At 34.8% G+C, this 11,522-nt stretch overlaps 1 protein-coding gene across 1 annotated transcript in view; it reads right to left on the bottom strand.

Moving 5' to 3' along the window:
* LOC123523184 (uncharacterized) overlaps positions 1 to 11,123 on the bottom strand; it is a 31,583-nt gene extending 20,460 nt beyond the window's left edge. Inside the window, exons 1-4 of the mRNA XM_045300870.2 lie at positions 10,917 to 11,123; positions 8,487 to 9,344; positions 7,577 to 7,786; positions 6,596 to 6,883 (exon numbers count right to left, since the gene is read on the bottom strand). Of these exons, the coding sequence (XP_045156805.2) occupies positions 6,596 to 6,883; positions 7,577 to 7,786; positions 8,487 to 9,344; positions 10,917 to 10,923 (1,363 nt within the window). The 5' untranslated portion in view covers positions 10,924 to 11,123. The remainder of the gene's footprint in view (positions 1 to 6,595; positions 6,884 to 7,576; positions 7,787 to 8,486; positions 9,345 to 10,916) is intronic.
* Between the last annotated feature and the right edge of the window lie 399 nt (positions 11,124 to 11,522).

The following is an 11,522-nucleotide window of genomic DNA, read 5'->3' as shown; positions in this document are numbered from 1 at the left end:
GTCGTTATTGGGGGGCAAAAATGATCCTTAGGAATGAATCAGGCCGGTCGCGGTCCCAAGGTGGTCGCCATTCACGGCCTTTTTATGAGTATTTTTCAACGGGGGGGACCAGAGACCGGTCGTTGTCTACAGGTGGTCGCTATTCACGCATGGTCGCTAGTACAAGTTTGACTGTAAACTGGTTCCATCTGTCCTTCTTTTACTTTCATAGGGCTAATTATAATATTTTTTCTTTAACTTCAATAAGGCCTAAAAAAAAAATTCTTTGTTTCCAGTAACATGCTCAAAAAATCAGGGTAGGTAGGTCGGAATTTTTTATTTTTTTTTGAATTTTTTTTTTAAGGGAGACTTTTCGGAAATTATTTTTGTGTCAAAAAATGAATACAAATAAGGGGGTCATGCCTTTAGAGCATTATTAAGTTGATTTCTAGCATCACTGACCATGTTTAAAGCATAAAAAGTGCAGTTTTGCAACTTTCTGTTCAAAAGTTGAAAAAATTATTCTCCAAAAAAACATTAGGGTCGGGCCAAAAATTTAGGGTAGGTCGGGATACCGGAAACAAACAATTTTTTTTTTTACGCCTAATTTAGCTGAATGGAAAAGGAAAAATGTATAAAATACTCCTCTTGTTATATATCTGAAAATATCTAACCTTTTCTTCCTGTCTTAAAAGTGTTTTTAAAATTTTCGATATTTTTATTGCGTGTTGCCATTTACAGCTGGGTCAACTGAGGCAATCTACAGAGCTGAGTTTTTCCACTAGATTTTGTAAAAAAAAATAAGAAACAACAAACTGTTTCACAATACTTTTGTTCATAACTTGTGCATGTGTATATCTTGAAATAAAATATCTTTCAAAATATACTCACGTCAGCCTCATTCACAAAACAATTTTTTTGACAAAAGAAATAAATTCACTGAATTTGCTTGTTCTTTCTACTTGCTCAGAACAAGATGCCCACGGGCAACATGTCAAGCCCGTCAGCTGTCAAAAGGACTGGGAGTTGCACATGACACTCTGTCTCATTGAGGCAAACATTTATACCAAATAAAAAAAAAGATTGCAAAAAGTTACAATATAAGTAGTAACAACAAAGGGAAGTAAATCTTAAAAAAAAAAAAAAAAATACTCTAAGTCCACAAAAAAATCCTTATCAGTAGAGATAGGTCAAAAGACACCTCAAAACTGGATGTAACATGCATGTTGTACTACAGAAAAGTGGTCTTGATTTTTCCCTATGACCAGTAATAAAAAAAAGTTACAATATAAGCTATTTATAGTATCAACAAAGGGAAGTAATTCTAGACTTTTGCGCACACCATCTCATGAGGGTGAACAATTGTGCCAAGTTACATCAAATCCCTCTATGCATGAAAAAGAAATGCTCCGGACAATGTCATTCTTGTATCTGACCTTTGACCTCTAAGTGTGACCTTGACCTTAGACCTATGGACCTGTTTCTTGCATATGACACTCCGTCTGATGGTGGTGAACATTTGTGCCAAGTTACATCAAAATCCCTCCATGCATGAAGAAGAAATGCTCCGGACAAATTTGTCATTCTTGTATCCTTGGACCTCTTAAGTGTGACCTTGACCTTAGTCCTAGGGACCTGATTCTTGCGCAAGACATTCCATCTCATGATGGTGAACAATTGTGCCAAGTTACATCAAAATCCCTCCATGTATGAAGAAGAAATGCTCCGGACAATGTCATTATTGAATTTGACCTTTGACCTCTAAGTGTGACCTTGACCTTTGAGATAGGAACCTGGGGTTTGCGCAAGACACTCCGTCTCACTGAGGTTTACATTCATGCCAAATATAAACAAGATTGCTCCATGCAGGTCAAAGTTATGGTCCAGACATACAAATCCGGATGGACGCATGCACAGATGCATGCACATACACCGGACAGCCATTTGGACAAACTTTGTCTTCGCTTCCGCAAGCGGGCTCGACAAAAATAAGAACAGATTCAAGTGGAAGTCATTTCAACATTGTTCGATATCAAAGCAAAGTTTAATAATCTATATACACAAACAAGAACATCAGTCAACGGTTATTTTCAGATAACCCATGCATGTGCAGTGATATTATCCGATCCAGGCGCGTAACTCTGTTGATACTAGTATGTTGTGTTAGAATCGAAATAACAAGATCCCAAGTGTGATTTATTGTAATTTCTTAAGGAGGTAGGTTACCTTGTTACCAGAGTAAATTCAAATTAGTTGAACCGCAGCAATTTTTTGTATTTCGTGTAATATGATGTTTTAACTGCTACAATCTCAATTTCGTTTATCTCTGTCCCTTCAAGTTCAATTTCTATCCAGGTTTGAAGAACATGACCCTCCAAAGGTATTTTATATTGAAAGAAGAAGGAAAATACGGATATTTAACACTTTTCAGTGTATTTTAGTTATCCGTAGAAGTCTGCATAATTGATAATTTTACTAGTATGTGCGTTAGCTTTCTAATATATGCTTTAAATGTATATGTCGCGGGGCTCGTGTTTCCATGGTAATGCATTTTCTCTCATTTTTAAACAACTATGTATAAAAACGGGGTTTTCGACGGCTTCAGTGCCATTCTGTTAATAACGAACATGGAATATTGGGTAATATTATAAGCAAAATACCAAGCACTTTACATGGTACCCTATTTTTCTTAAAGTTTAAAGTAATCATGGCAACAGAGATGTTTAAAATAACAAATATCTTGCTTTTTGTCGTAATTTCTTATAAAAAATATTGAATAAAATTATCTTTTTTGTTAATGTAGTTTTAAAACATATTATTTCTAATGTAAGTCTTATTTTCATGTTATCTGCGTTTATTCAAACAAATTTCACAGCTTAAAATACTTACAGCAGTACCCTTCGTCTGGAATTTTTCATGGAAAAATCGTTCAGCATACTGCTATTATTCTCATAAATATTGTTGAAATGAAAATAAAAAGCCGAAGCTGTGTTCCTTAAATAGACCAGTGTCAACGCTTTTGAATTTTACATTTAGATATATTGGTCACGGACTTCGTTTCCATGGTAACATCAATTCAATTCAAGAAACCACAATTTTTATACTGAAATTTGAACAAGTTTAGAGCTTAGTTTTAGTACATAAGTAACAAATTATCAACGGAAACTGAAAAATAGATATTACAAATCAAACTGCCAGTCTTTTTATTTGAAAATGGCCTAACAAGTATTTTATAAACCTTTAACCCAACTATATTCCAAATAACATTGGTTACCATCATCCATTTTCTTTCATTCCACATAACATTTCAATAGAACTACATAAAAGAATCAAAATATTGATTATTATTCAGAGCAAAAGACTCATAAAAATATTTAAGCAAATAATGACTGTTTGAAAATAGTTCAAATAAAGAAAATGCACAGAATTACGTACTTTCAAAATAAAAGCTATTTATTTTGCGCAGTAACTGACACATAACGTCATGACGTCAATGACGTCATTTTAAGGCAACAATTATGTTTTGAAGCGTTTCTGGTGCAGTTTATTCATTATTTCTGCATTATTAAACCATAAAACATCAGACTGGAGACAGGCTCATGATTTGTTTTCAGAAAAATGGATATACAAACACATTTAGTTTGTCGTAAACGTCGTCATACATCATCACGTTAGCTTCCGGTTGGACATGCGCACATAGAAATATCAACGTAACATCTAAATATCAAGCAACTCTTTTGAAAGGCAGGTATTTTCTCTCCTGTCTAAACAAAATTTTTGGTACATGTACCTGTCAATTCAATTCAATTCAAACTCCAGAGCAACAACTATCACAACAAAATTATTTGATCGGTTTTCCCTCTCTAGAGGTTATACTGTATTCCCACATGACCAAGAAGCTTGTGACAATCTGGTCCTTTATACAGTATGAAGCAGACAGGAGTGAGCAAAGGCGGGAGGTCGTCAGCTGTGTGTTTTATTTCTTGTATAACTGGAGAACGTTTGGACAACTTCCAAGACATTGATTCGCAAAGACACTGTAGCCGACATGTAAGTTGATACAGTTATATCTTTGTGTAAAATAAGCTAAAACTGTGATAGTTTGCTGCCAAGTTTTTACTGAAGCATTCAAACTGATGTTATCTGCCAATCTCACCATTTATTACAAACAATTTTAGTATTTCGCTAAGTAAGGTAATGTTGCCATTAATTACAAACAATCTGGGTATTTAGCAATGAATTTTGCTGAAGAAATAATAAACAACATAATCAGAACTGGCTGTTTTCTCTTGGTTTCGGGTTGTTAGTAGGATCACTGCGCAAGTTATTTTTCAAACCTACGGCGATCAATCAAATTTCAAAATACTTTGTAATTATCAAAACATTTTTCCATTTGCAAATCTGTTAAATACAGTCATTCAATCAGTTCCGGCATTCAATTAGTTCTGACACACTTTCAGAAATTAAGCTTGGCACAGTATGAGTATGTTCAAAAACTCTATTTTTGCTATTGGGTCATATAAAGTAACCATTTCCTCGCCAAACGAACGCATGTTTACAAAACTTGTATGAAATCTGGGTCAACAAGCACTTGCAGTTTAAAACGAGGTTATGGATGCTGCGTTTTCTTCGATGGAGATTCTGAGGAGCTTGAAAGTTGGAGAGCGATTTCTTTTGTTCTAAAATCATAAATACCAAAAGGTTGGTATCATTTTGTGTATTTATATTCATTCTATTGATAACATTCGTCAATATGATTTGGCAGTTTCATTTAAGAGAGTAAAACAGCATCATTTAAAGGCCGCTCGCTAATCAATTCCGGCACGTGTGCTATATATGTTGGCGGCCGTATAGACGTTATCTTTACTTGTCACACACGCTGTATTTAGTGCTATTTTGTAGCATGCTCTGCTGTTAATGGATATCTTTTGTCATTAAACTCAGTCCAAATGCAAAATATATATTATAATATTCTTATGGAAGTTATGTTGTGCTGTATTATTTTGTCTTTTAACATTTACTGTTAAAGAACATGCTGTCTGATGAATAGATTAGAACAGAATAGAATCTATTTTTAATCATAAGTCATATAAACTCTATAAGATTATTCCAATCACATTTTTAAAGTATGTTAACTTAGCAACCACTTAAGGACCAGGTCATGTCATTTACCAGAAAAGTTGTGTGTATATATATTTTCAGCCTCTATGTTATTAGTGTAGCCTGGTTTTAACGACATCAGTTATCATGTGACACACAGTATAACTGCTCAGTAGACTAACATTATGTGTAAGATAAAATTCAAGTTGAAAAGAAAATACAATGCTGCATTGCATATCTCTAGTTGGCATTTTTTTTTATATTTGAAATATTCCATTTAACTCTTGGTATGATATTATTTATATTTGCAGCTACAATAGCCAGCCAGATGCACTTTCGGTAGATCACGGAAAAGCTCAGAGAAATCAGCACTTTGTAGAGTCCTGCAGTTAAGACTGCAAAGTCTTTTAAGCTGTTTTTTTTTAAACAATTAATGTTTTATAATAATATAAATAAGTCTATACTAATGTGTTCCACTTAGATTGCAGCTTATATTAATGACTTTCAACACCTTACTCTTGATATTGCGTTACCACTACGGTATATTATGAATGAAATGAAGCCATTTTCTCCTTGAATGCAGAGCATTTTTAGGTAAGGATATACTGGTATCATCTGTGACTATAGATTTATACCAATAACTCCTGCAATCTGAGTGGACAAAGATATCGTGGCTATTACTAGAGGCTTATGGCTTTTTTAATGTAATATAAAAATGAATAAACACGCCATGTTATCTACTTTGTACAATTACATGTTTAGAAAAGTGCTTCTTTCAATAATGCATATGAACTGTTAAAGTTATAGCCAAAAATGTAGGTGATAGAAATTAAAGGTTCAGTTAAACTTTCTACTGTTGTCATCAGTATTCAAACCTTTGACAAATATAAGAGAAATATCTATGGGAAATAGGATTTAACAAGACAGTAACATGCACATAACCTTTTTTGCCCTAATATATTTTTCTACTAAATATATGTGATGATATTTAATGAACAAGTTATATAACTTTGTTGGTTAATTGTACTGTTTTTTCTGTTTGTTACAAGTCAAAAAGCAGTTGATATGTTAAATATATAAAAATTATAAAATCATTAGTTCTATCATGTTTTTAATTATTTCACCCAGAACATTTACTACATGAAATTATGTTATGAATTGAGCGGCTCGTGGATAACAAATGACAGTTAAAAATTACTTTAAGATGACCCCCAGATAACACAAAGATCTATAAATAGATACGAGATCGGAACTGATTGACAGGTAACGGAACCAGTTGAATTGGATGTGCTGTTTACATACGGAGATAGCATACTTTTGAATGCTCAATTTTGTTCAAGTTGGGCTTAAATTGTAGCTGAAATAATCGTCTTTCATCCCGTTTAAGAAAAAGAAGTGTTTCCATAGCAGGTGTAGAATTTGAAGCAAAAATGCATAACATGTGTCGGAACTGATTGAATGACTGTATGTATAAATGGCAACAGCTGAATAGCATTATATGTAGACTGATGTTTACCTGTCGTACTGTAAGTCTTGCCAAAGATCTGTATAGCATCAACATGCACAAGAACCAGTTCTGGTAGACCTTCCTTTGCCATTTCAGAAAGTTCTTGTACATATCTCTCCAGTAACATTAGGGTTACCATGATTCTTGAGCCAGGTTCGATCCCCACTATGTATACGTAGTGGGCAGGCATGAAAACTAAGCTCGCTACCTTGAACCGAACAAGTTCCAAATCTTCTCTTGTAAGCCTAGTGAAGTCTCGTCCACTGATAAAACACTGCACTTTCCCAAAACCCTTTGCTGAAAATATATTATGGAAAATGAATAAAATAAAATCTGCAAGAAGACCCTTTTAAAGCATAGACTGCAACCAAGCACTGTAATAGCATACTCAGTTTGACTGACTGTATGTGAGAGGTAACTAAATATGTTCCCATAGCAACGGCTTAAGCAGTATAATAACATAGTAAAACTGAATGGACGCCATAATCATTACGAACCAGAAAATGAAAAAAAACACCAAGTCCACATCTAGTTACACCAGTTGACAGTAAACAACAGTATATACTAAAATACTAATACAAGACATGAAATGCTCATCTATGGGTACCTACCTCTGTCTTTAACCCTTACCCTGCTAAATTTCTATTATGAACTCAATTTGGACAGTACCATTAACTGTTAACAGGGGTACTTAAAAAAATGATACAGACTGAAACGCGAACAGTGCAGACCAAGATCAGCCTGCACATCTTGGTCTGCACTGGTTGCAAATGCAAAATGAGTCATGCTTAGCATGATAAGGGATAAAAGCAGAGAAGTCCCCATATAACATTGTGCCAATATGACTTGGAACTGTAAAGAACAAGCAAAGAAAGAAATGAACCTCAAAAAAGATGTTTCATGCAAGTGAAAGCGACAGCAGTAACCCAAAAGCATAGCCAGCAAATGGCTAAACAAGCTTAAAACAAGTGTATTATGAAATCCACTCACTTGGAATATCTTGGTCTTGGTAGAAATAGACTATGTCATTGTGATGTTTAATGTATTGTACTGCTTTGATATAAAGATCTGTATCATCCAAACGCATGATAATGCCCTGTATGTGGTGCAGGTTATCACGGCTTATCAGCCGATGTTTCTGTAGGACCTGCATTAGCTGAGCAGGGGGCAGGAGTCCAGTCATTTCGAGTATACCACTGCCTGAAAATCATATAAACAGAACAAGAAATGAATTAGCAAGTAATGTAACAATTGCAGATATTTTTGTGCATATTTTATGATGTACATATGAGAGTGAAGCTTTCTTTGAATCTTAGTCCATGTCTTAGTAACATTTCCTTGATGTTGTAAATCAAAAACTTAAGTATATGTGATCATTTTTTAAAGCTTAAGAATGGCTTCTATCCTTATATTCAACAACAATACATGTAAACATGACTTGCCAATATAAAAGGTCCTTTTCCTATGGGAAAAAGAAATCTTTTCTGCATTTTTTTCCCAGTCTACCTACGGCCAAGTGTCATCCTGTCAGTTCGTAAACCAAAGAAAAAAAGCCTAACTGTACAGGAAAAAAAAAACAAGCGAAACACTAGACTCCAACTTATTCAAATTGGTAGAATTAGAATGTATTCATTTTCCTCTCTAGCACCAATTAAACAATTCATGTTGTAAGTAGAGCAGGAATAGGGTATTAAGTTATACTGAAGCAGATGCATCAAGAGTCCTTAGCTAAATAATCTGGCCAGATAATCTGACACCGACAATGCAAAAAAGAATAAGTAAAATACTTTTGGTTCCAAAGCAATTGCGAGAATCAGGTAATGCTTATATCTGATAAATATTGCCAGATGATCCTACTTCCACTCATTTCATTTGTTAATTAACAGAAAATATATCAAACCTGAAAACATTGACAGAATTTCATCTAGGTCACAATCTTGCAAGTGCTTCACAACTTCGAGAATCAATCTTTCAAAATCAGGATCTCTCAGATCTTCGTCTGCAACAGCAAATTCATCTGCTTTAACAGATCTGTGGATTATTCCCTGCATAGGCTCGTCAGTAACCTCAGAATCTAGATTTTCCTGACAATATGGTCTCATCTGTTTTATGTCTCTGTCTGCCTTATTTTGAAAAATACTTGGCTTTGCGGACAAATGATAACACATTGCCAGCTGTTTCTTAACTTCGTCAGTTGCAGCATCACCTGTTTCCGAATTTACTGGTGTCTGGAAACCATCCTCATTTTCTTCTGCTGTTTCAGGGGGTGATTTTGTTTTTGTATCAGTAATATAGATAATATGTTGCATTAGCTTGTTACCAAGTTTAGTTTCTTCATCCAGACCACCTTCAGCTAATTTTGCGTATTTAATCAAGGTAGTTTCATCAGTTTGTGTTTCATAAAACATTGTGGCATCATCCGTGTCCGGGTCAACAGCTGATACATAATCATTAATATCCTGCAGTTTCGAGGCATCTTCATCACCAATGAGCTTTTGTTGTTCAAGTTCATGCGACCCTTCAGCGCTTGGATACGATATGCAATCGCTTACATTGAAATTTCCACTTGATCTCAACTTATTTACTTCTAGTTCACTTGAGGTCAGCTTAACTCTTTCAATAAGCTCTATTTCATTTAGTGTCACGTGTTCATGCTGATGACTGTCTCTAGACTGGTGTGTAGAAATGAAACCGACTTCTTGCTCATTGACATAGTTCCGGCTAACGGCTACGTACTCCCCTGAAGGTCTTGCAGAGGCTGCATGGAAAAATTTACTATTACTTTTGTTTGTTGAAAAAAATAAGTCTTAACTATCTACTTAAAATGGCATTATAAACAAGTGAATGAAGTATAGCCATGCAATACAAAGTCCCCTACTGGAAGGTAACTAATTTTCTCTACTGCAGTATAACATATTATGATCCGATATCTTACAATGATGTATTAACAATATCATACTATATATGCAATTTGTTATTTTGCCAACTTACTCATCTTAGTCACTGACAAAAAAAAATGTATGAAGTTTCAAAGCTATAGTAAGTATTTATAAAAGTGAACTTTAACAAAAAACAACCAAGAAATGTTGAATTTCTAAGTTAAAAAGGCCCATAATTTTGATAAAATGTAACAGAAAGTTATGGTTCATGACCTACTTATTAATCTAATGATAGTAAACAAGTGCACAAAGTTTCATGCTATAGATCATATAGAATTCAACAAGTAATATTTAATCCCTTAATTGATGACAAGAGTTATGGGCCAGAAAAGAAAAAGCCAAATCTATTGATGTCTGACCTCTGACAGTCACTTTGACATTTGAGTTAAGGATAAGGGTGCACTCAAGACACTTTGTTTCATTATAGAAAACATTTGTGCCAAGTAATGTTCATGGATGTTATTAACCATACAGGAAAAAAAACTTATCAATTCTTGACCGCCAAGTGTGACCTTGATTTTTGAGCTCGGGGTCTGGGTGTTGTGCATGACATGTCGTCCTATCATAGGGTACATTTGAGCCAAGTATAATCTCTTTACAAGCATTGTTGAGTTACAGACCAGACAGGAGAAAAGCCCTGTTGGCCTTTGATCTCAGTGTGACCTTGACCTTTCAACTAAGGGTCCGGGTATTGACATGACATGTCGACTCATCCACAGGATTATTAATCTTGTGCAAACTGATACTTAAATTCTGTTTTGCATGACAAAGTTAAGGACTGGACAGGGAAAAAACCCTTATTGACCTTTGATCTCCAAGTGCGACCTTAACATTTGAGCTCAGATTTTAGGTGTTATGCATGACGTGCAGTCTCATTATGGGGAACATTTATGCCAAGTAATATAATCCCTTGATGGATGTCGAGATTTCTGGACCAGACACGAAACAGACCCTGTTCAGGCCAAGTTAACATTTGACTGCTAAGTGTGACCTTGACCTTTAAGGTAAGAGTCTGAAAGTTGTGCATGATACATCGTCTTATTATGTGGTACATTACATTTTGTGCAAAGTAAAATTACAATCACTTCTTGGTTTGTTGAGTTACAGACCAGACAGGAAAAACCCTGTTGACCTTAACCTCTTAGTGTGACACTGACCTTTGAGCCAGAAGGCTAGGTGTCATCTTATCATGGAGATTATTTGTGCCAAGTAGTATTAAAATCCCTTGCGGAATGACAGAGTTATGGAATGGACATAAAACTGCAGACAGACAGACAGATGAAAAAGTGCAATCCTATAGTCCTCTAAACTGGTTTTCCAACAGTAGGGGACAAATAACACTAAGAAATACAATTATGTATTTACTGCTTGAAACAAGTAATGCTACTTACCACTCATTTTAATTCCTTCATGTCACAACAATATTTCACAATTACTTTTTGTTCAACTGCAAAGGTGTAACCAAGTAGGAATCCTAATGCGAGACTTAGTCTAAAAGAATTCAACTGAAAAGTTTTTATTTCTGAAGGGTTTTTTTTTTTGCTGATTTTGTAATTTATAAGCTAAACCTGCATTTGGTATGGGAAAGGATAATGCAACTTGACACTATAGAAATGGGGCTCAGATTACAACCACTCATACATGTATACCCTTGGATTGTTTTTCAATAAACATATTTATACATGCTTAAATAAGCACGAGTACTTTCATTGTTACCTATGCAATATCAATAAGAAATAGTGGTATTTAATATTTCTAGGGTGTAAAAGGAGACAATATACACATTGGTATTTAAATGTAATATAATACACTGTTATCTTATTGACTATTAGAATTTAAGTGCAAATGGAAACAATATAATGGCCTTTACTGGCTTCTAGAAACTACATATGAGCCGCGCCATGGGAAAACCAACATAGTGGGTATGCGACCAGCATGGATCCAGACCAGCCTGCGCATCCGCGCAGTCTGGTCAGGATCCATGCTGTTCGCTAACA

Source organism: Mercenaria mercenaria, chromosome 8 (genome assembly GCF_021730395.1).
Source record: "Mercenaria mercenaria strain notata chromosome 8, MADL_Memer_1, whole genome shotgun sequence".
NCBI classification, from domain to species: domain Eukaryota; kingdom Metazoa; phylum Mollusca; class Bivalvia; order Venerida; family Veneridae; genus Mercenaria; species Mercenaria mercenaria.
The sequence above is the reverse complement of the archived record's forward strand: the minus strand, read 5'-3'. Positions and strand labels throughout refer to the sequence as shown.